Source organism: Amblyraja radiata, chromosome 36 (assembly GCF_010909765.2).
Source record: "Amblyraja radiata isolate CabotCenter1 chromosome 36, sAmbRad1.1.pri, whole genome shotgun sequence".
NCBI classification, from domain to species: Eukaryota; Metazoa; Chordata; class Chondrichthyes; order Rajiformes; family Rajidae; genus Amblyraja; species Amblyraja radiata.
In genome coordinates this window covers 15596077-15621492 of record NC_045991.1, presented here as the reverse complement: position 1 = coordinate 15621492, position 25416 = coordinate 15596077, and the positions used below count along the sequence as shown (strand labels likewise).

Sequence of the window (25416 nt, the reverse complement as noted above, 5' to 3'; positions counted from 1 at the left end):
CAATTGTCTCACAATAACTTGCTTTGTAGAAGTTTAGTTGCTAGCCATGTGGCTACAATAAATACATGCAGCTGTTCATACTTAACTACATTAAACTCCATTAGCAAGCCCTGGGCACATTTGCTCAGCTGATCAACACCCTGCCATAGTTCTTGATAAGCATCTTCATTGTTTATGAAACTATTTATTTTAATATAATTTGCAAACTCACTTATCAGGCCTTGTACATTCTCATCCAAATATCAAGCAGATGACAAACAGCGATGGACCCCATACTGATGCCTGAGGCACACCACTATTCACAGACCACCAGTCCAAAAAGCAACCTTCTACCACCATCTACTTCCTACCATGAAGCCAATTTTGTTTCCAGTTAGCTATCTCTCCCTAGATCCCGAGCGGTCTACTCTTGCAGCGCAGATGACCATTGGTTAACCTGCTACAGAGGCCTTGTTAAAGTCTATATAGTCTACATCTACAACCCTGCCCTCATTAACCTTCATAGTTGCTTCTTCAAAAATCAAATCAAATCCAGTTGTTTCCATGGAACAGGAGACTGTGGTGATTTATTTGAGGTGGATTAAATTATGAAGACCCTGGAGGAGGAAATAGAAAGAGACTCTTTTCCTAGCAGACCATAAAAATGTAAATGAGTTACTGGAACAATGACTGGATGTGAGAAGTTTTGTCACCCGCATGTGCATGAAAAGCTATGACCTGCCAGACTTCGGACCTTGTTCTAGAAAACGGGATTTGCTTGAATTGTGAATAATCTCAGATTTTACTTCGGAGTCACGTGAGTGATTCCGTGAAGAAGCCCGCCAGTGCGCATGCGCAGCAACTGACTGGCAGGTGCGCTGTCCGTCCAGCGGTAAGTTTTAAAACTTATTTGCAGGTTCTATTTTTTGTCTTGCAGGAAGCTCTGTTACAGAGTTTTCCTGCTGGATTCGATTTCGGGGCGAAGTCCGGACGGGCCGCGGGGGAACGGGTTATGGACCGTGGGGATATCCCGTTCCGGACTACGGAAGCGCAGGTAGCCGGCGGCCGTCGGGTTCGCTACCTAAGTCGCTGACAATGGGGTCAGCGGCTCCCAGACAGCTATGGTGCCCCAGAAAGGGGGTAAAACCAGGAGTAAGTCGGTCAGGCCTTAGGATTCGGACGAGTTGGTTCCCCTCCATTAATGGGTAGCGTCTATGGACGTCTCAACCCACATGGAGCACCTGATGGCGAGGTTGCTCCACAATGATACTCCAAAGGAGGGAGTTATCAGCGCGGGTCTCCTCGGGGGCCCGCGCCAGCGGCACCTGTTTCAGGGCTGCACAATGTCTCTCTCTCTGAGGAGGGGAGCATTTGGGGTCAGTTCCTGTCTGACTCAGAGCAAAAATCCTGATATAGGGTCGTAGGAGGGGCCATGTCAGTGCAGATATCCTCAGGGGTCTGCGGCAGCATCTGTTTTCAGGGCTCCCTACGAATCTCCCTCTCTGTGGAGGGGAGTGCGAGTGGTCAGTGTGTAACTGACTTCAAATTCGAAAGTATGTCCGTGGAAAATACTGGAGCATATGCATATGGCTCCAAGGAAATACTCGCAAACGAAGGGGTTACTGCCGGAAGAGATGGTTCCAGCCTTTGGCAGAAAACCAGGACGGGGCCAGAGTTCCCCTCACGCTACAAGTGCCGGCAGTGAACAGCGCTATCAGGGGTGACAGGAGGCACGAAATCCAGGAAATGAAACCAGCCACCGAATCTTCTCTTCAGGTAAGATTTATCCAACAGGTATACCTGGATGAGGAAGCAAAAGCTGTCGGGCTGATCAAGGTACCAACGACGAACAAAGCTTCATCGTTTCGGCGACAACACACTCCACGCCTCATCGGCAGTAAGCAGTTCACTGAAGCTGGTGGCAGCTTGAAAGCTGGGCAGAGGTCTTTCAGGCCAAGGCCCAAGCCGGTCTCAGGAAATATGGAATCAACACACCCCACCAGTCCTAATCTCCAATCAAGGACGGGAATAGAACCCACATCAGGGGCCTTTGTGCTTACCATAAGACCACCGGTAACCATGAAGGTAGGTGGGTCTGGTTCTTCAGAAACATGGGGTATGTGGACCATTTACAAGTTGGTAATATTTACGCTTGTTTTTTGTACCAATGACAATGATAACATGAGATTCAGATCCGTTTATAAACTAAATGATAACATGTGATTGGTTTATTTTGCACAGTATACAAGGGTTCCAAGCATGGCTTGGAATTGGGGCCAGAGTTGTCTTTCGAGGCAGGTTCAGTATTAAGTCCAGGATTGCCTTCCGAGACAAGCTCGGAAATATGGCCAGAGTTGTCTTTCGAGGCAGGTTCAGAATTATGGCCGGAGTTGTCTTTCAAGGCAGGCTCAGTATTATGGCCAGAGTTGTCTTTCGAGGCAGGCTCAGTATTATGGCCTGAATTACCTTTCGAGACAGGCTCGGGGATCTAGTCAGAGTTGTCGTTCGAGGCAGGCACGGAATTATGGCAGGCGTGACCTGTTCGTTGTGAACAATGGTGGATGTCGGTTCATCCTTTATTTAACTCGCATGTGCAACATAGACTTTTCAGAATATAGAATGTCATTACTGTTAAACAACTGATTTCCATTCTCAGGGATCACCAGAGACATTTGAAATTTATCTGGATGGGACAATGATAACAGTTAAAGGGTTGCAAAATGTGCTAACTTCAGCTCCCAGGTTATTTACCAAATTACTAAACTGGTGCTTGGACTGCCAAAAGCTCAAAAACACTTGTTCTGGCTTATCTGGATGATATTCTAAACACTGTGTTTAGCTAAAATCAACTGTTTCAGCCGCAAACTATAATTGAGAAATTGAGGTTCCTCATCTATCCAGTTGAATTTAAGTTGATACCAACTAGCATTATTGATTATTGGGATTTACCTTTAATTATTAATTTGTCTGTGACTCCGCCCTGGGGCAAACGATTGGAAACAATAGAAGCCTGTAACAACCTTATTGTTATTCATCAAGTGTCATTGGCAATATAGCAGCTGTGTTTCAGCTGTGCAAATGGGGCCTTTGCATTATCAGAACTTACAACGTGCAAAGTAATAACTTCTCAGGTGCCATGTAGGTCATTGTCACAATTGTGGACGAACAGTATTCAGCATTTCTCCAGTAGGTTTTGGTCACTAAACCTTCAGTTATATTACAAACTGATGCTAGTGCTCAAAGATTGAAAATTATGAATGTAATTTCTAGTCACAGAGGCAGATGGGATTTGCATGAGTTACCAATTCCCCAGTTATTGGTGTCAACTACCTAAAGACACTCTGCGGATTCTATGGGTTAAAGGATTATTGTGCGAATATGCATAATTGCATGCTCAATTCCAAGTTGATACACTGTGGTGGTAGCATATGTTAGTCACACGGGTGCAATCCAATCAAAGTATCCTGTCACATTTACCTAACCTCATTTGACGCTGGTGTATCATCACGTAAAATCAATGACAACACAGAATGGATGTTGGATCACTAAATATTTTATGACATTATGGCTCAATGGAACACCGAATATCGATATGTTTGCATCCAGGCTCATTCACCGGTTGCAAAAATATGTGGTTCACAGTGGCAAGAGATATATTCCTGCTACATGGGAGAGGAATGTTCTTTTATGTCTTTTCTCCATTTTGCCTCATCAGTCGGTTATTGCAATAAATTCAGCAAGCTCCCGCTTCAGGGTTTTTCGTACTGTCTGACTGCAGCCATGGTTCCCGCTTATGTTGGGAATATAATAGAACCTTATATGGTTATTCTAAACATAAAACTTTGCTGGTTCAGCCTGTGACTCGGGAAACCAGCCGCTGCATGATAAAATCAATTCATTGACTTGCAGACTCTGAGAAGACTGCTTCTGCGGCTCGGATTGTCAGACCGATCCATGTGTGTGCTCACTGCAGAGTGCAGGGATAGCACCAAAAAATCAGTACATTTCCCCTTCTGAAGATGGGAAGCGTTTTGTTTAAATACTATGTTACATATAATATGGCACGGATTTCTTGGAGTTCATTTCAAATCGGTCTTTGACAATACATTGTTATAAAGCCATTAACTTAGCCCAACGTGCCTTCTCATCATATTTGCTGCAGCGAGCGGGACCCACTCGGTCGTGTCTCACCCTCTGATATCCAGTTTATAAAGGATATCTTTAACACAAGTTCTCCCAGGCCCAAGCACACGGAGGTATGGGATATTGACATTGTGTTAACACTACTTCACCAGGGGGCTCCAGCTACATCCTTATCTTTGGCCCGGCTCTCATGAGGTAGTTATCCCCAGGGCGCTGGTCTCAGCACAACGGGTCCAGTCACTACATAAATTGCGACTGGACAGGATGGTTACACCTGCAAATAATATAATATTTTACGTTTATGATTTAGTTAAGTAGAGCAACCCAGGGGTGTTGGGTCTCAAACTAGTTCTCATGGCATACCCCATGGACCTTCGGTTATGTGTGGTCACACATTTACAACAATATGTCAAGGTCAACTAGAGCCTTAGAGGCTCTGATACTAGCAATGTTTGTTAGTTACAAAAAACCTCATAAGAAGGTATCAGTTCAGACCATCTCCAGGTGGTTAAAATGGGGTTATGGCTTATGCAGGAGTAGATACTAATATTTTCTAATCTCAATCCAGCAGGGCTGCTACAACATCAGCAGTAAGGGTTATGTACGTTCCGCTGGACCACACCCTAGTGACTGCAGGATGGTCTAACGAACGAGCTTTCCAAACATTTTATAATATCCCATAGCCAGACCGGGGGTATTTGCCAACTCTATTTTAGGTTCTATTTTATAGTTCCTCCCGGATGAGAGGGGTTACTATTATTATTAATTTGTTCATTAAATAGCATCAGCATGTTTTAAATCCATGTCATGTCTGTATGCGTTATCAATGTTTCCCTTATCTGTGGTCAACTGATGCAGTTGTGTTTGGGTGGACTTTTCCACGGCATGAAATCACAGAGCTTTGAAATCTTCACGGAATCACTCGCATGACTCCGAAGTAAAATAGTAAGATTAAATGAGAATTTACCAGTTTAAAGTTTGCTGTTCATTTTATGAGGAGTTACGATGAGCGATTACGTGCCCTCCCCTCCCAACCCTCGTATCATAAAGGTCATCTGGTAATTCTAGGTTTCTTTAATCTTACTGTCATTTCAACTACTGTTATCTGTGATTTCACACCGCTGTTTTGAAGATTGATGCGCATGCCCACTAGCGGGCTTCTTCACGTAATCGCTCATCGTTAATCCTCATAAAATAAAGATCAGACTTCAAACTGGTAAATTCTAGTTTAATCTTACTATTATCCTCTAACCTGATGTTTTACTTGTTAGTTACAGAGTCTGATATTTTAAGAAAATCACTTGTTACCAGTAGAAATGTAATTTTAATGTAGATCAATTTGGATTTAGATGGATTTGTTAAATTACCGGTTCTATACTATTCAGAAGATGACATTTGAAGCTAAAATTGTGGAAGCTACGTTAATTACGATGTGCTAGGTTGGATAAGTAGACTATTTGATGACTTTCTTGGACTGTCCTTTGTATGCATTTTATATTGACACAGTGACTTAATGAATGGTATTAACATTTGCAGTAAAGTCAACCTCAACATGCCCATTTTACCCTGTGCCATGGGTTATATAATCGTAGAGCCGTCACCTCAACCAAGTAAGATCATTTTCAATCATGTCTAAAAAAAATTATAGTCTAGTGTATTAGAGGAAATAATAATAGAATAGTGAAGCAGTTCCTCGCTATAAATATGCATACCTTACAAACAAAATATAACTTTACAGCACATGTAGTTCTTTCTTGAATTTGAAGAACATATAAGTTATAATTTATTCAGCAAAATGTATTATTTTCCAGGGCTAGTATTGATTCAATATTATGCACCTGTCACTTCTCAACCAATACAATCCATTTATTCTTATAGGAGATATGGTTGCCAATTGTATTTTTATAATTTTAATAGATGGTTGAAAATATAATAGTAAGATTAAACGAGAACTTACCAGTTTGAAGTTTGATCTGTATTTTATGAGGAGTTACGATGAGGGATTACGTGAAGAACCCGCTCAGTGCGCAGGCGCGGCATACTTCCATGCAGCGGTGTGGAATCACAGATAGACACAGTTATTTGAAGTAAACATAGTAAAGATAAGGAGACATCAATTTATTAGTTTGATCCATATAATGAGGGTGGGAGCGGAGGGCACGTAATCCCTCATCGTAACTCCTCATAAAATACAGATCAAACTTCAAACTGGTAAATTCTCGTTTAATCTTACTATTTTACTTCGGAGTCACGTGAGTGACTACGTGAAGACTTCAAAGCTCTGTGATTTCAAACCGTGTAACAGTTCATACTTCACTCGCTGCCGAAGTCATTCGAGGGAGGAAGTATGTTATCGTAATCAACCATGAATCTGTTTGTAAAAACAATAATGGTGTTATTAACAACAACAAGACCAATTGCTCCCCCGGGCTTAAATTATATATTTTTTGCAGATTCTTTTTCTGCAAACGATACAGGTTCTGTCAGTGGTTTGTTATAAAAGTTTGGAACGTATACTCCCTAGACCACCCTGCAGTAGCCAGGATGTGGTCCATAGGCTCGTCCATCCTCTTAGTTACTGACGTGGAAGCTGTTCTGGTGGAATAAGATTTTATACACGTTAGTATTTACTCCAGCAACTCCCAGTACCTGCTTGAGCCACTAGAGATAGTTTAGCTCGTCACCCGACCATGAGGTTTCCTGTGGCTGACCCATAAGGCTTTTTCCTCTCCCTCGGTATTCCTTGTTGTGTCGATCTCTAAGTGGGTCATGACACATAAAACGTGGTTCAGGTGGGTATGCCCGGAATTTCATGACTGGACCTGATGTTCCTGGTCTGTTCTGTTTGGCCAACCCTTGAATGGGCATGTGACACTTTCTGGTGTTATAACCATGTTGTCCCATCGCAGTAGATGGGAGAGCTGGCTCTTTGTGTTGATGTAAGGCCACCAGCATGTCCATCTTCAGGGTAGGCTGTTCCAGGGTGAGTGACCTGGCTGGTGATCATCCCCTAAGGTATGTCAGGATTTCACTGACATCCCAATTTGGGTGTACCTATTTCTGGGGAATGGATTGATATACCTCTCCTGTATCTGATCACCAGTGAGCGGTACCCAAGTTGAGTAGGCTAACAGAACATGTCCTTCATTGTGGTGAAGACCTGCCAGGAGCTCCAGTACAGTTTTTTGTTATAGTTGAATGTGTAATTCCTGTTTTGGAAACAGTGTACCATTTCTTGATGCTCCTCAGGTATGTTCCCTAGGATATGCGACGGAATGCTGTCATCAGGTTGATAGTACTCCTGATCCAAGCACAGCAATGGTCTTCCCAATTCTGCAATTCTTTTAATGACCATGTCGAGGATCACTGGGAACCATGCTTGTGGACTTGGTCCACTGTAATTTGCGTAGTACCCGACTGATGAAGCCGTAGTACCTATTGAAGAGGTAGAAGGAAAGGAAAACATAGAGATTAGGTTCCCCCCACCCCTCAATACGCGGGAATGTCTCCATTGCCGCTGCCTTGAGATTGGTTTCATGTGACGTAAGTTAGTACGTGGTGATTTAATTGGATATAAGGAATCGATATCTGGTGTCCATATTGCTTAGTGATTTCAGCAAATATTTTTGGTTTAAATGTATGTTTACAGTATTTAGCTCACCTGATAGGTGAGTTACTGATGGGCAAACATGTTTGACGACATACGGTTTCCAATTGTTAATAAATTGTCCCCTAATATCGATGTTCTCCGCCCAAGTGGTTTGGTATATGCCACCACTGATGTTGTTATCTTATAAACGAACATGCAAATTTGGTGGATTACTGAGCAAACGCTTCACTAGAATTAAGTAAGTTAATATATAACATGTTTAAGTCAATTCATATTGGCATTAAGTATTACAAGCTCAGTAACACATCAGGACACATAAGATGTTACTCAAAACAGGAGGAAGTGTACAACCATAATCCTTCCTGCCGATAAATTCCATGATAACACTACAGATTAATCCATTTGCCCCCATATTACAGGTATGGAGATAGTTTTGAACACTAGTATCTCAGCTCATAGGAAAGGTACAAAGTTCAGTAGCTGGTAATGCTGCTATATCCCAATTACTTTGCCACGTAGTTGATTGGTGGTTAATGCACCATGACTGATAGTCTTAATGAATACCAGATAACAACATTGTGGATGGTCAACGTAAATATCTGGATATATATTTTGTGCACCGTTCCCAGAGGCACTGCAATACTGGGTCGATGCGTGGAGTGGACTGAGCAAGCCCCTATTCCATCTCCCTGTTCCAAAATTCAATTTAATATATGGTCCCTAGATAAGGGACGTATCAGATTATTAAACTGATAAGAACAGATACTACACTTGATCTTAGCCAAAAGGCCGAGAAGCGATGCAGCTAAAGCTGTATCCAAGGATAGTTTGTCGTTAATATATAGACATGCCATGACGGAATGTTTCTAAGTGTCAGGGCTAGTTGATTCTAGATAACTTTGACTTAAATGCCGCAACGCTCATCATGGTTACTCCATCCAGGTAATTGCGGTATATCCGAAACTTATATGAGAAGGTACTGAATAGTGTGCATCTTCAAGGTCGATGTCTACCATAAAGTATCCTTGGATCCATGGTAGTAGTTACAAATCCCATGAACGGGTATACCTGGTGAAATACTCAAGTGGTTTATCAACGATGGTGCGACATTCACCATCGTGGGAGGGTAGACCACTTGGGGTGCTTGCTGAATTGGTGGCAAGATATTAATTCTATTCCCCTTGTATTTATTTTTTGGTATATAACTACCAAGAGTGATAGCTTCCTAACCAGGCGTGATTCATCCACCCCTTGTTAGTACAACCTTTAACCTTTATGTGATGGTAGGAACCATACTTATCTGTCTTCATTGTTGTTTTCTTCGGTTTCTGGTTCCTTGTTCTTGTAGGGACGATGTTTGTTGGGGGGTGGCACATTTTCCCCTGGGGCCTGCTCTGGGCCGTGGCCTAAAATGCTACAGGTTTGGCATGCAGGCCCCGAGCTTTCACCAGTACCATGAGTTAGACGCCCCTGGTGGATACGTAGAGGTACTGCTGTCTGGTTTAGTGTGGTGCTCATTCCAGACTCTGCCCTCTTGTGCCGAATAGTTTGAACACTTCGTCCAGTTTTTTAGGACTGGTTTGGTAAGTGCCAGGTAGCAGGATCTGTGCTTATGAGGTCGGCGTTCTCATAGTCCTGTTAATTTCATAGATTGAGGGCAGGTTTGTGAGTTCATTTCAGAAGTTATGAGGTATACCGTTGAACAGTAGGGTCAGGTGTTTTGCCATACTACCCTGCCCTTCTGGAATGAGCAGGTGGACATGATAGCCGACGTCAGGGTACCAAATGCATTTTAAAAATATTTAGGTTAAACGCGCTGCTCAATGTATCCCCCAATAATGGCGGGCACTTTGAGTAAATGCAATTTAGGGGAGGCGTTATAAAACCAACGCCTCATCGCTACCTGTCTTGGAGAGGTTTTTTGGAAAAGACAGGTAGTAAGCTGGCCATCAGTTGAGACTGAAAAGCCATCTCGCTAGTGGTGGAGCCACATAGCGGCCACACCCAGCAGCTCTTCCTGATCCTGTACCTCAAGCATACTCCCGATATTGTTCAGCCAGTGACCCCTCTTCATGACCAGCCCAGCCACTGGTCACCCCAAAGCTAACCACACTAAGGAGGAAGCGATGGGCAGTGCCTAGGCACTGTGGAGGGTATGCCTGAACCCTCCAGCGAGACTGCCCCTCACGTAGCGTGTCTCGCAGGAGCTCCTGCTCCAGGAGCCGCTCCAGCGGCTCAGGCGGCTGTCTCTCTCCCTGCGGGTGGAGAGACGTCCCCTCCGACAAGTCGGAAGCCATCGGCCGGATGCCTCTTCGGATGGCTAGACATCCAGCCCGCAGCTCAGGCACTAGCGGAACTGGCTTCGGCGCGGTGTGGGGATAGCGGAACGCCCGGTTAAATGTTCCTACCGCCTTCTTCTGGAGCATTTGTGCCTTGTAGTAGCGAGAGCGCCCCTCAAGCAGCGCGTCTCGCAGGCACCTGCTCCGAGAGTTGCTCCAGCGGCTCAGGCGGCTCTCTCTCCCCCCGTGCGGGTGGAGAGACGTCCCGTCCCAAATCGGGAACACCTGCCGGATGCCTCTTCGGGTGGCTATACATCCAGCCCGCTATCGGGCTGGGCTCGGCACGGTGTCGGGGAATAGAGGAACACCGGGTCGCTCCTGCCGCCTGTTGCTGCCCCCCTTCCCCCCGACGGGAAACGTTCCTCCTCGAACGGGGGACAGTTTTGTTCCAGAGCCTTTTTCTCTGCCTGTAAAACACAAGCAGAAAAAGGGGCTCCCCTGTAAAAGAAACCCGACCTCAGGATACTCACCTGACGGTCCGTTTCATCTGTTGCGGGGGTGCCTAGCTCCCGCTGCCGCTGTTGCACTGCTGGCGTAATGCCGCGCCTGCGCACTGAGCGGGTTCTTCACGTAGTCACTCACGTGACTCCGAAGTAAAATCTAAGATTTTTCTGGGACTGAAACCTCTTTCCTGGTGTGGACTATCAGTAGTGGAGGCAGATCATCACCCAACATACATTTAGTCAGTGCAGCTCTTCCATTGAGTTCACTGAGCCAGATCTCAACAGCAACTCTACCAATAAATGAAGGTGTTAACTTTTTGAACAGAAAAGGTATGGGCTTGAAGTACTATTGGTTAACCTGCTACTAATCACTTTGGTGATATGAAATTTTAAAGTAGCAATTCTGTGACCTCCTGGCAGTTCATTCCAGATGTGAAAAATATGCCTCTGAGATCTTTCTTTCCCTATGCTCTCTAACGTTAGAATCCTCTAAATTGGGATAATTACTGGGTGTTCACTTTATTGCTGCCTCTCATAATTTGATATATTTTATTAAAGCAACTCCATCTGCACCATTTTACAAGGTTCTACTATTTACTGTGCAAGTCCAACCCTGGTTGACATACCATAATGCAATGTATCACACATATCACAGTTAAATCCCATTGGCCCGTCCTTAGCTCACCTCCCCAACTGATCTATTCTGTTATGTACTTCAAGATTACTGTGAGGTTTGAGAGAGCATGGGGTAAGAAGGATCTCGGGCATCATTCTCACTCTGGAATGAGCTGCCAGATAAGGCTACAGAAGAAGATACAATTGCTACTTAATAAGATAGAAATTGATAGGAACAGTTTTGACAGTTATAGGCTAAATGTGGGCAAATGGGACCAGCTCAGAATCCTAGAATGCTCAACACGGACAAAGTAGTCCGAAGAATCTGTTTCTATGCTTTATAGGTCTGTGATTTAGTAGAATATGGAGAAAATGAGCTCTGTTGTGTAAGTATTACTCACTGTCCACCATATCAGCAATTTAGGTATAGATTTACTAACAATGTTAACAAACAGCAGTGGATCCACACTGACCCCAGCCATACACAACTGGTCACAGGCCTTCAATCAGAAAAATAACCTCCACAACTACCCTTTGTCCTCCAAACCAATTTTGAATCCAATGTCTAGCCTACCTTGGAATCCATATGATCTGATCTTGCAAACAAGCTTACCAATGTGTGATCTTGTTAAAGGCTTTGCTAAAGTCCATAAAGAGAACATTCACTGCCCTGACCTCATCAGTCGCTTGTTGACATCGAAAAAAACATGACAGATTCATGAGACACGATTTTCCACAACCAAAGCCTTACTGACTATTCTCACCAATTCTGTCCCCTAGAATCCCTTCCAACAACTCTCCCACCACTGGCAGCTGGCTCGTTGACCTGTAGTTCCCTGATTTGTCCTGGAGCCTTTCCCAAATAATGGTGCAACATTAGCCACCCTCCCAGCTTTCAGAAATTCATTTCTGGCTAATGGATCTTAATAAAGGAACCATCCACACAGCTGGCCTTCTGCCAACCTAATTAACACAACATTGTTCACGTACTGTTCAGATTCGTTTACTTTGTACATTCTGTCCATGGAAATTATACCTAACCACTCAAAAATGTATTGATAGCCAAAGGGAAAATGTTTCTCTTTAGATATGTTAAGGGAAAAAGAGTAGCAAAGTCAAATATGGGTCCCCTGAAGGCAGACACGGGTGAAATTATTATGGGCAACAAGGAAATGGCAAAATAGTTGAATAGGTACTTTGGAGCTGTCTTCACTAAGGAAGACACAAACAATCTCCCTCATGTACTGGAGGAGAGAGGATCTAAGGGGGTAGAGGAACTGAAATAAATTTTCATTCGGCGAGAAATAGTATTGGGTAGGCTAATGGGACTGAAGGATGATAAATCCCCCGGGCCTGATGGTCTGCATCCCAGGGTCCTCAGGGAGGTGGCTCTAGAAATAGTGGATGCATTAGTGATCATTTTCCAATGTTCAATGTATTCAGGATCGAGATTGGAGGATAGCTAATGTTATCCCACTTTTCAAGAAAGGAGCGAGAGAGAAAACGGGGAAATACAGACGAGTTAGCCTGACTTCAGTGGTGGAGTCAATTATTAAAGAGGTAATAATGGGGCATTTGGATAGCAGTAAAATAATGAGTCGAAGTCAACATGGATTTATGAAAGGGAAATCATGCTTGACTAACCTTCTGGAATGTTTTGAGGATGTGACAAGTAAAATGGATGAAGGGGTGCAAGTGGATGTAGTGTATCTAGACTTTCAGAAAGCCTTTGATAAGGTCCCGCACGGGAGACTGGTGACTAAAATTAGAGCACATGGTATTGGGGGTAGGGTGTTTTCATGGATAGAAAATTGGTTGGTAGACTGGAAGAAAAGAGTAGGAGTGAACGGATCCTTTTCAGAATGGCAGGCAGTGGCGAGTGGCGTGCTGCAAGGCTCGGTGTTGAGGCCGCAACTGTTTACCATATATATTAATGATTTGGATGAGGGAATTAGGAGCACCACTAGCAAGTTTGCGGATGACACAAAGCTGGGTGGCAGTGTGAACTGTGAAGAGGATGTTAGGAGGTTGCAGTGTGACCTGGACAGGTGGAGTGAGTGGGAAGATGCGTGGCAGATGCAGTATAATATAAATAAATGTGAGGTTATCCACTTTGGCGGCAAAAACAAGAGGGCAGATTATTATCTCAATGGGGTTAGGTTAGGTAAGGGGGAGGTACAGCGAGTCCTGGGCATCCTTATACACCGGTCACTGAAAGTTGGCTTACAGGTACAGCAGGCAGTGAAGAAAGCGAATGGAATGGTGACCTTCATAACAAGAGGATTTCAGTATAGAAGTAAAGAGGTCCTTCTGCGGCTGTATAGGGCTCTGGTGAAAACACATCTGGAGTATTGTGTACAGTTTTGGTCGCCTAATTTGAGGAAGGACATCCTTGTGATTGAGGCAGTGCAGCGTAGGTTCACGAGATTGATCCCTGGGATGGCGGGACTGTCATACGAGGAAAGATTGAAAAGACTAGGCTTGTATTCACTGGAGTTTAGAAGGATGAGGGGGATCTTATAGAACCATGTACAATTATAAAAAGACTGGACAAGCTAGATGCAGGAAAGATGTTCCCAATATTGGGCGAGTCCAGAACCAGAGGCCACAGTCTTAGAATAAAGGGGAGGTCATTTAAGACTGAGGTGAGAAAAAAACTTTTTCTCCCAGAGAGTTGTGAATTTATGGAATTCCCTGCCACAGAGGGCAGTGGAGGCCAAATCACTGGATGGATTTAAGAGATAGTTAGATAGAGCTCTAGGGGCTAGTGGAGTCAAGGGATATGGGGAGAAGGCAGGCACGGGTTATTGATAGGGGACGATCAGCCATGATCACAATGAATGCTGGCTCTAAGGGCCGAATGGCCTTTTCCTGCACCTATTTTCTATGTTTCCATGTTTCTATGTTTCCCCTTATATTCAGCCACAGTTCTTGACGAATGCGTCCGGGGAAAACCAATGTCTACACCATCTGGCTTTTATTATAAGGACCAGTGGATGCCACTGACCTGCAATATTCGTCGCTTCAACACTCCTGCAAAAGTTACCGAGTGCCTTCGAAGAAAAAAAGTTCATCTGTTTGGAGATTCCACTATGCGTCAGTGGTTTGAATACTTGACTGCATTTGTTCCAGGTTAGTGTGATTTATCACTCTATACAGATTTGTCTGGCTTATTTGCCTATCTGTTTTATATCCAAATACAAAACTGAAATAAGGAAAAGAGTTAAATGAGAAAGGAAATTAGAAATGTCAGCAATTGTCTGAGTAGCCAGTCTTAAATGTGGTGCTAAAAGAGTGCAAGTGGATCAATTAAATGAACCAAAGTGATTGTAGACAATGATCTTACTGAAATAGTGTGGAACAGGGCGGAAATGGATGTAGAAGTGATTTAGAGAAGTGCAATGCCAAGGACCCTAATGCTATGGTGTAGAAAGTTATATGACCTCAGGAGCATAGTCAAGGTCAGATGGACAATAGGTGCAGGAGGAGGCCATTCGGTCCTTCGAGTCAGTACCGCCATTCAATGTGATCATGGCTGATCATCCACAATCAGTACCCCGTTCCTGCCTTCTCCCCACATCCCCTGACTCCACTATCTTTAAGAGCCCTATCAAGCTCTCTCTTGAAAGTATCCAGAGAACCGGCCTCCACCGCCCTCTGAGGCAGAGAATTCCTCAGTCACATGTATTTCCTCATCTCCGTTCTAAATGCTTTACCCCTTATTCTTAAACTGTGGCCCTTGGTTCAGGACTCCCCCAACATCGGGAACATGTTTCCTGCCTCTTGCGTGTCCAAACCCTTAATAACCTTACATGTTTCAATAAGGTACCCTCTCAACCTTCTAAATTCCAGAGTATACACGCCCAGCCGCTTCATTCCCCCAGCATATAACAGCCCAGCCATATTAACCTTGTGATAGTGTATCCTCATCTAATTTCTAATCACGTCATTCCTAATTCTTCACTTCACATCCCACTTGATCCTCAACCTATAACGTATTTTAATTTACAATGGTATAGATGGTTTCCCAGTACAAACCTCCTTTTTCTCTTCGTGGACAGCTAAGAAGTCAAGGCTAACCAGCTGAGATGGATTCACACCACCACTTGAACTTTCATTCACTGTCACCAGTTTAAATACCGTAGATGTGAGCGTTAGATGTGGTATTCGCATCTAGCAAGTCAACAGGCATTTTGTAGCCAGACAGGGATAAATGGTAGCCAGGAGACACCTTACTGCAGAGGACTTTACTGAAGACAACAGTGGGGAAGCTTGTAGAAGTGCAGAAGAAGATAGACACAAAGTGCTGGCATAACTCAGTGGGCCAGGCAGCATCTCTGGTGAAAAGAGTGAGTGACATACTGAGTGGGGACCCTTCTTCAGACTGAGAGTAGGGGTAGGTGTTATGAAGACCTGGAGCCAAGAAAAGACCAGGACCGATCAGGGCTGGCCACAAATGACCCTCAGACAGGGCGGTACCCTGGTAGGCCCATTTTTGGCTAGGGAAGATGTGATCTCAAGAGGGAAGCAATGTGGAGACTGGGGCACTGGTTAAATGACAAGGTTGAGGAAGCAGGGGAGAGGGGAGTGGATTGAAGTATAAGTATAAGTTACTTAAAATTACGAATCATCATTCATACCACTGGGATGTAAGCTATCCAAGGGAAATATGAGGTGCTGTTCCTCCAATTTGCGAGTGGCCTCACTCTGGCAATGGAGGAGGCCCAGGACGGAAAGGTCAGTGTGGGAATGGGATGGGTGTTGAAATGGTTGGCAATCAGGATATCCTGTCGTCTCAGTGGACCGAGTGTAAGTATTCAGCAAAATAAGTCTACGTTTCGTCAAGTATAATAAGTATGTTAAGTCGCCAAGTCTACATTTGCTTTCACTGATGTACATTTGAACCCACATTGAGAACGCCAGATGTAATAGGTGGGGTTAGAAGAAATACATGTGAACCTCTGTCTCAGATGGTAGGGCTGTTGGGGTCCCTGGACAAAGCCAAGGTTGGAGATGCATGGACATTTGAGGAGATATATATCGGCTATAGGCAGTCGGGATCAATCAAATCCCTCAGTGAGTATAAGAAGCGCAGGAGTTTTCTGAAATCAATCAGAAAGGCATAAAGAGGACATGATCTGGCAGTCAAGATAAAGGCAAATCCAAGATATTCTACAGGTGTATTAAGAGGAAAAGGGAGGCTAGAGAGAAAATATTACAATAGGTATTAGCACAGCCATATTTGTGTAGTGCCTCAAGAGTTGAGGTAGGTATTAAATGAAAATGTCTAATCAGTTTTTTTACTGAGGAAAAGGTCGTGGAAGCTAAGGAATTGGGACAAAGATGTTAATGTCATGGACCATGTATGATTTATCAAAGAGAAGGTATTGATGGGTTTTAAAACATTTAAGGTGGACAATTCCCAATAGCCTGACCAAGTACATCCTCTATGGAGCCTAGGTGGAATATAGATGCCTCTGGTGCAATGGCAGTGTTAGATGGGGAGAATAAAGATGGTTGCATCACTTTTTAGTTTGGTACTTCAAACGCTCAAGAACGAAGGAGGATGCAGTAAGTGGTGGACATTGTTTAGCCCATTACAGATACTGTCCTCCCCACCATCCCCACTGTGAAAATTCTATCCCTTTGTTCAACCTTTACCTTGGGTGGCAGGTACATTGACTTTGGTATTGTTGTTTGGATTAAAGTGCCTATCCCAGTTTCTTCAATATTAACATTGCCATTATTGTGACTTACCAATTTAAGTGTTCAGGTATTTTTCTGTTTAGGTATTAGAAGGTTTGACCTTGGTACTCCAATATTGACTGGCCCTCTGTGTGCCTTTGACATGCAAAACAACATAATGCTGGAATATTTTACTCATGGCCCGCCAATGCAATTCGGCACAATTTCAAGCCAGCATCTGTACTACATTTCAAATAAACTGAATGAAATTGAAGGAGGGAAAGACACAGTTATTAGCGTTGCTATATGTGCCCATTTCAGCACTTTCCCAGCAGAATGGTACATCAGAAGGCTGCAGCATATTCGAAGATCGATCCTACAGCTGCTCAGCAGGAATCCAGATACGATGGTCGTTATAAAGACTGCGAATGTACGGGCCCTTACACAAGATGTAATTCTTAACTACAGTGACTGGTTCACTTTTCAACTTGATTTACTGATGAGAAGGATGTTTGCCGGCATCAACGTAGCATTTGTGGATGCATGGGAAATGACCATAGCCCACTACCTGCCCCATAACATGCACCCATTGCGAATCATAATAAAGAATGAAATAGATGTGTTTCTTTCACACGTGTGCCCTTCCAATAAGAAGTAACAACATCTGCTTCCCATCCATCACCACAATTACATTGCAAATCATAGATCTACCTGTCTAAAACTGAATGTCATTTAAAATATTTTGAAAGTTTTGATTTCTAAGTTTTGAATTAATCTTTGTCACTATCTTTTGATTTAATTCTATTATTTTAATTAGTTATAATTCTTAACTATTACCTGACATTAATAATGTTAGCTTTGATATTAAATATTTGTTTGTGTGGAATAAATTAATTTGTGGGGAAATTAAAGGAAAACCAGACTAAGTGGGACCCGTTGGGTCCCAGTCACACGGGGGCATGGTCCCCCAACGCAAACCGTTCCCCAACGGGGGGCGGGGGTATGTGGGGAGTGCAGGGGACGGGGATGTGGGGGAGGGGATGGGTGTAGGGGCGTGTGGGAGAGAGGGGGTATGGGGGAGAGAGGGGGGTTGTGGGGGAGGGGAGGGCAGGTTGTGGGTGAGGGGGGCATGTTGGGGGAGAGGGAGGCATGGGGGAGGGGAGGGGGATTGTGGGGGAGGGGGGTTGTGGGGGAGGGGGACGTGTGGGGGAGCATGTGCAAGAGAGGGGGGTGGGGGGAGGCGGGTTGTGGGGTAGGCTGGGTGTGGGGAGGGGGCTGTTAGGGGGGTCTATGGGGGAGGGGGGTGGTGTGGGAGGAGGGGGTTGTGGGGAGGGGTGTGTGTGGGGGAGCGGGGTGTGGGGTAGGTGGGGGAGGGGGGTGTGGGGTAGGTGGGGGAGGGGGGTGTGGGGTAGGTGGGGGAGGGGGGTGTGTGGGAGGAGGGGGTTGTGGGGAGGGGTGTGTGTGGGGGAGGGGGTGTGGGGTAGATGGGGGAGGGGGGTTTGGGGTAGGTGGGGGAGGGGGGGTGGGGGCTTGGGGGTAGGTGCGTGTGGGGGGGGGGTGATGTGGGGGAGGGGTGATGTGGGGGAGGGGAGGTGTGGGGGTAGGGGGTGTGTGTGGTGGGAGAGGGTGGTGGTGGGGGTGGGGGGGTATGGGGGGTGTGTGGGGGAAGGGGTGTTTGGGGGAGGAGGGGGAAGCAGTCAAGATGGTCTAAGACCTTTCCCACCCAAGTCAAGATGATCTAAGACCTTTCCCACCCAAGTCAAGATGATCTAAGACCTTTCCCACCCAAGTCAAGATGATCTAAGACCTTTCCCACCCAAGCCATTCATTCTTATCCTCACTCGGACAGAAGACACAGAAGGTTGAAAGCGCTCACCACCATTCTCAGAAACAGCTTCTTCTCCTTTGGTATCAGGAAAAACCTTCCATAGGCTGGGGAACTGTCTAATTCCCCTCTACCTCATAGCAAACATTGAACCTTGTCTCTGGAACGGGTGCACTACAATGCTGAAAACTATATTCTACACTCTGGATTTTCCCCTTCACTTTACCTATTGTACTTGAGTTTGGATTGATGGTATTGATATGTAATATTATCTGATTTAATTGGACAGCATGCAAAATAAAGCTTTGCACTGTACCTTGGTACATGTGACAATAATGATCCTCACCTGACCTGTTGGCATACTTTGCAATTCTGTAATGGTACAGTATGTGAAGGAACATGGATGATGGCCATTTAGTAACAGTCAAGGTCTTGGTCACTGGGTAGTGTTGAATGTTGTTCCTACTGTGGTGTACTGCTTAATGACTGCACTCTATCCCAGTGCCATAAAGAGTTTCTCCAGGCCTCTGAGTATTTCTTCTGTATTTCCTCAAAATTACACACGTCTCATTGAAATCACCTATTAATGTGTAATCTCCAGTCATACCCAGACGTAACCCTGATGAGTCTTTCATCCCATTTATTTCAGATGTAGAGTTAGATTGTAGCTCATAAGGAGCGGGACGGCACGATGCCAACCAATGAACATATAACAGGGTGGTTCTCAAAGTGGCAGCTGCATCCCTGGCAGGCAGGATACAAGTGGGAGTAAAAGAAGAGGGGGAGTTGTTTTATTGATTGAGAAGAACATCAAGGCAGTTGTCCAAAGCGACATTACCGTGAGGCTTTCTGGGTGGATATGAGAAATAAGAAGAGAATGATCACCTTGCTGGGAGTTGTACTTTTGACACCCGAATAGTCAACAGGAATTAAAGGGTAAAATGTGCAGGGGAGATGGCATGGTTAGTACATTTGCAGATGACACTCAAACAGGTGGTCTTAGAGTACTTGAAATAAATCCATATGGTCGTGTAGAGTATGTTCAAACTCTAAACAGAGATGAGGTCTGGATTGCTGGAACAGTGACAACTGCATTATCTTGGTAGTTGGCAGCTATTCCACCACCTGGCTGGGTTGGTGAGCTGGAGATACACGGGAGGTCACAAACTTTTGGTTTGTACGCGCAACATGTGCAGATATTCTTGGAAACAAAAATGTCACTGGGATCCTGGGAGGAGACGCAAGCTAGAGCTATATGGCCAAATGACTATCACAATCAGTAAGCCTGGTGGGTCTATCAATACCACAGACAAAGGGCAAGGCCTTTTTTAAGGAATCTTGCAAAACCTTTGAAGTGATTTAATAGAGAAATTAAACAAGAACTTACCAGTTTGAAGTTTGATCTTTATTTTATGAGAAGTTGCGATGAGGGATTACGTGAAGAAGCCCGCTAGACCGCATGCACGTCAATCTTCAAAGTAGCTGTATGAACCCACAGGATGGTTGCTGACTTAACTATAGAGAGATTGAAGGCTTGAACTACCGAATGATCTTTATGAGAATAGGGTTGGGAGTGGAGGGCACATAATCCCTCATCGCAACTTCTCATAAAATAAAGATCAAACTTCAAACTGGTAAGTTCTCATTTAATCTCTCTATTTTATTTCGAAGTCTCGTGAGTGACTACGTGAAGATTTCAAAGCTCTGTGGTTTTATACTGTGACATAATCTGTGTGTGAAACACCAAACAGGTAAACCACTAATGGCAGGAAAACATGAACTTCTGGATCATTGGGACTTCTTTTGGGGAAGGTGGGACCTGTACAGAAAGGATGGGTTGCACTTGAACCCGAGGGGGACCAATATCCTGGCGGGGAAATTTGCAAAGGCTACTGGGGAGACATTAAACTAGAATGGTTGGGGCGAGGGACTCAAATAGAGAAAGCTAGTAGACAGAATGGGAGGCAGGAAGCAGAAAAGGGAAGCACTCGGACACAAGAGGAGAAAGAAAAAAAAGAAAATAAACAGGGAATAAGAGGCGGGGGGTTTCTTAAATGTGCATATTTTAATGCTAGGAGCACTGTAAGAAAGGTGGATGAGCTTAGAGTCTGGATAGGCAACTGGATGTATGATGTTGTGGCATTCAGTGAAACATGGTTGCAGGAGGGCTGTGATTGGAAACTAAATATTCCAGGATTTCGTTGCTTAAGGTGTCATAGAATTGGAGGGGCAAGAGGTGGAGGTGTTGCTTTGCTAGTCAGGGAAGATATTACAGCAGTGCTTTGGCAGGATAGATTAGAGGGCTCGTCTAAGGAGGCTATTTGGGTGGAACTGAGAAGTGGGAAAGGTGTAGCAACACTTATAGGGGTGTATTATAGACCGCCAAATGGGGATCGAGAATTGGAAGAGCAAATATGTAAGGAGATAGCAGATATTAGTAGTAAGCACAAAGTAGTGATTGTGGGAGATTTCAACTTTCCACACATAGACTGGGAAACACATTCGGTAAATGGGCTGGATGGTTTGGAGTTTGTAAAATGTGTGCAGGATAATTTTTTGCAGCAATACATAGAGGTACCTACTAGAGGAGGGGCAGTGTTGGACCTCCTGTTAGGAAATGAGACGGGACAGGTGGCAGAGGTATGCGTTGGGGAGCACTTCGGGTCCAGTGATCACAATACCATTAGTTTCAATATAATTATGGAGAGGGTCAGAACTGGACCTAGGGTTGAGATTTTTGATTGGAGAAAGGCTAACTTTGATGAGATGCGAAATGATTTAAAAGGAGTGAACTGGGACATTTTGTTTTATGGGAAGGATGTAGAAGAGAAATGGAGGACATTTAAAGGGGAAATTTTAAGAGTACAGAATCTTTATGTTCCTGTTCGGTTGAAAGGAAACAGTAAAAATTGGAAAGAGCCCTGGTTTTCAAGGGAAATTGGACATCTTGTTCGCAAAAAGAGGGAGATCTACAATGATTATAGGCAGCATGGAGTAAATGAGGTGCTTGAGGAGTATAAGGAATGTTAAAAGAATCTTAAGAAAGAAATTAGAAAAGCTTAAAGAAGACATGAGATTGCTTTGGCAAGTAAGGTGAAAGTAAATCCAAAGGGTTTCTACAGCTATATTAATAGTAAAAGGATGGACTCCCATCAATGTGCATACAGGGCAAATAGATCGACAGAGGATGCCATCTCTCTGGCCCTTCACACTGTCCTGACTCACCTGGACAGACAGGGCACGTATGTGAGGATGCTCTTCATTGACTATAGCTCTGCATTCAATACGGTTATCCCCACCAAGCTCACCACCAAACTCCACCAGCTAGGCCTCAGCTCACCGATATGCGCTTGGATCCTGAACTTTCTCACGGAGCGACCGCAGGCAGTGAGACTGGGCCCGCACCTGTCCTCCACCATCACCCTGAGCACCGGCACACCAAAGGGTTGTGCACTAAGCCCCATGCTCTACTCCCTCTTCACTCACGACTGTGTCCCTGCATTCGACACCAACACCATCGTGAAGTTTGCAGACAGTGATTGGGCTGATCACCAACGGTGATGAAACAAACTACAGAGGTGCAGAACCTGGCGGACTGGTGCGTCAATAACAACTTGGCACTAAACACCTCCAAGACCAAGGAGCTGATTATTGACTTCAGGAGGTCCCATTCTGGAGAATACGCCCCAAACTCCATTTACGGGGAAAGTGTGGAGAGAGTGTCCAGCTTTAAGTTTCTGGGCACTCACATTTCAGAGGACCTCACATGGTCCACAAACACCGCCGCGCTGGTCAAGAAGGCACAGCAACGACTGTTCTTCCTGAGGACATTAAAAAGTCTGGTCTGCCCCAACAGCTGCTGACAACCTTCTACCGCTGCACCACAGAGAGCATACTAATGTATGGCATCTCTGTGTGGTATCTCAGCTGCACGGATGCGGAGAGGAGAGCTCTTCAGCGCGTCGTCAACAGAGCGCAGCGGATCATCGGGACAGAGCTACCAGCCTTGGAGGGCATCTACCACACGCGGTGCCTCAGGAAGGCCCTCAGCATCCATAAGGACTCATCACACCCCTGCCACGGTCTGTTTCAACTACTCCCCTCCGGCAGACGTTACAAGGCCTTCTACGCCCGAACCTCCAGACAGGAACAGTTTTATCCCAAGAGCTATAGCGGCTCTGAACCGGCCCTAATGAGTGCCCTCCCACCAACCCCCTTTTGACAGTCTCCCTCAGATGGTCATGTCAATCAATTCAGCTTGCTTATTTATGTATTGTATTTATTTACCTTTCTTGTACATCAGTGGAGCTGCACACTAAATGTCGTTGTACTGACGTGCAATGACAATAAAATATATATTATTATTATATTATTATTATAACGAGGGATAAAATTGGTCCATTGGAGAGACAGAGTGGTCAGCTATCTGCAGAGCCAAAAGAGATGGGGGAGATATTGAACAATTTATTTTCTTCGATATTCACCAAGGAGAAGGATATTGAATTATGTGAGGTAAGGGAAATTAGTAGAGTAGCTATGGATACTATGAGTTTCAAAGTAAAAGAAGTACTGACACTTTTGAAAAATATAAAAGTGGATAAGTCTCCAGGTCCTGACAGGATATTCCCTAGGACATTGAGGGAAGTTAGTGTAGAAATAGCCGGGGCTATGACAGAAATATTTCAAATGTCATTAGAAACGGGAATAGTCCCCGAGGATTGGCGTACTGCGCATGTTGTTCCATTGTTTAAAAAGGGTTCTAAGAGTAAACCTAGCAATTATAGGCCTGTTAGTTTGACTTCAGTGGTGGGCAAATTAATGGAAAAGATACTTAGAGATAATATATATAAGCATCTGGATAAACATGGTCTGATTAGGAACAGTCAGCATGGATTTGTGCCTGGAAGTTCATGTTTGACTAATCTTGAATTTTTTGAAGAGGTTACTAGGGTGATTGACGAGGGTAAAGCAGTGGATGTTGTCTATATGGACTTTAGTAAGGCCTTTGACAAGGTTCCTCATGGGAGGTTGGTTAAGAAGGTTCAACTGTTGGGTATAAATGCAGGAGTAGCAACATGGATTCAACAGTGTCTGAATGGGAGAAGCCAGAAGGTAATGGCGGATGGTTGTTTGTCGGGTTGGAGGCAGGTGACTAGTGGGGTGCCTCAGGGATCGGTGTTGGATCCTTTGTTGTTTGTCATGTACATCAATGATCTGGAAGAAGGTGTGGTAAATTGGATTAGTAAGTATGCAGATGATACCAAGATAGGGGGTGTTGTGGATAATGAAGAGGATTTCCAAAGTCTACAGAGTGATTTAGGCCATTGGGAAGAATGGGCTGAAAGATGGCAGATGGAGTTTAATGCTGATAAATGTGAGGTGCTACACCTTGGCTGGACAAATCAAAATAGGACGTACATGGTAAATGGTAGGGAATTGAAGAATACAGTTGAACAGAGGGATCTGGGAATAACCGTGCATAGTTCCTTGAATGTGGAATCTCATATAGATAGGGTGGTAAAGAAAGAAGCTTTTGGTATGCTAGCCTTTATAAATCAGAGCATTGAGTATAGAAGGTGGCTTGGTTCGGCAATTTGAGCGCCCTGGAGAGGAAAAGATAACAAAAAGTAGTAAACACTGCCCAGTCCATCATCGGCTCTGACCTTCCTTCCATCGAGGGGATTTATCGCAGTCGCTGCCTCAAAAAGGCTGGCAGTATCATCAAAGACCCACACCATCCTGGCCACGCACTCATCTCCCTGCTACCTTCAGGTAGAAGGTACAGGAGCCTGAAGACTGCAACAACCAGGTTCAGGAATAGCGGCTTCCCCTCAGCCATCAGGCTATTAAACATGGCTCGGACAAAACTCTGATTATTAGCAACCACTTTCTGTTATTTGCACTACCAGTTTATTTATTCATGTGTGTATATATTTATATCATGTTATATGGACACATTTATCTGTTTTGTAGTAAATGCCTACTATTTTCTGTGTGCTTAAGCAAAGCAAGAATTTCATTGTCCTATACAGGGACACATGACAATAAACTCACTTGAACTTGAACTTGAAGAAGCTGGGATGTAATGTTAAAATTGTACAAGGAATTGGTGAGACCAAATCTGGAGTATGGTGTACAATTTTGGTCGCCCAATTATAGGAAGGATGTCAACAAAAAGAGAGAGTACAGAGGCGATTTACTAGAATGTTGCCTGGGTTTCAACAACTAAGTTACAGAGAAAGGTTGAATAAGTTAGGTCTTTATTCTCTGGAGCGCAAAAGGTAAAGGGGGACTTGATAGAGGTCTTTAAAATGATGAGAGGGATAGACAGAGTTGATGTGGACCAGCTTTTCCCTTTGAGAATAGGGAAGATTCAAACAAGAGGACATGACTTCATAATTAAGGGACAAAAGTTTAGGGGTAACATGAGGGGGAACTTCTTTACTCAGAGAGTGGTAGCGGTGTGGAATGAGCTTCCAGTGGAAGTGGTGGAGGCAGGTTCGTTGGTATCATTTAAAAATAAATTGGATAGGCATATGGATGAGAAGGGAATTGAGGGTTATGGTATGAGTACAGGCATGTGGGACTAAGGGTAAAAAGTTGTTCGGCACGGACTTGTAGGGCCGAGATGGCCTGTGTCCGTGCTGTAATGGTTATATGGTTATATGGTATGACAGAGCCCAGGCTAAATACGTTTATAGTAGCTAATGCTGCTGATTTAGCTATTTCCATGGTTTTTGTCTGTCGTTAAATATCATCGCGATATGCAATGACAAT

At 44.4% G+C, this 25416-nt stretch overlaps 1 protein-coding gene and 1 non-coding gene across 2 annotated transcripts; one reads left to right on the top strand and one right to left on the bottom strand.

The window, feature by feature from the left end:
- The first annotated feature begins 5689 nt into the window (after positions 1-5689).
- On the top strand, positions 5690-17472 carry LOC116966237 (NXPE family member 3-like). Its single transcript, XM_033012383.1, has 3 exons — positions 5690-5732; positions 14052-14261; positions 16919-17472. Exons 1-3 carry the CDS (start codon positions 5696-5698, stop codon positions 17470-17472), a joined length of 801 nt encoding a protein of 266 aa, XP_032868274.1. The 5' UTR covers positions 5690-5695.
- Positions 8342-8533, bottom strand: LOC116966309. The gene has a single exon (XR_004409991.1). It is a non-coding gene; the product is annotated as a U2 spliceosomal RNA (small nuclear RNA).
- Positions 17473-25416: the final 7944 nt, after the last annotated feature.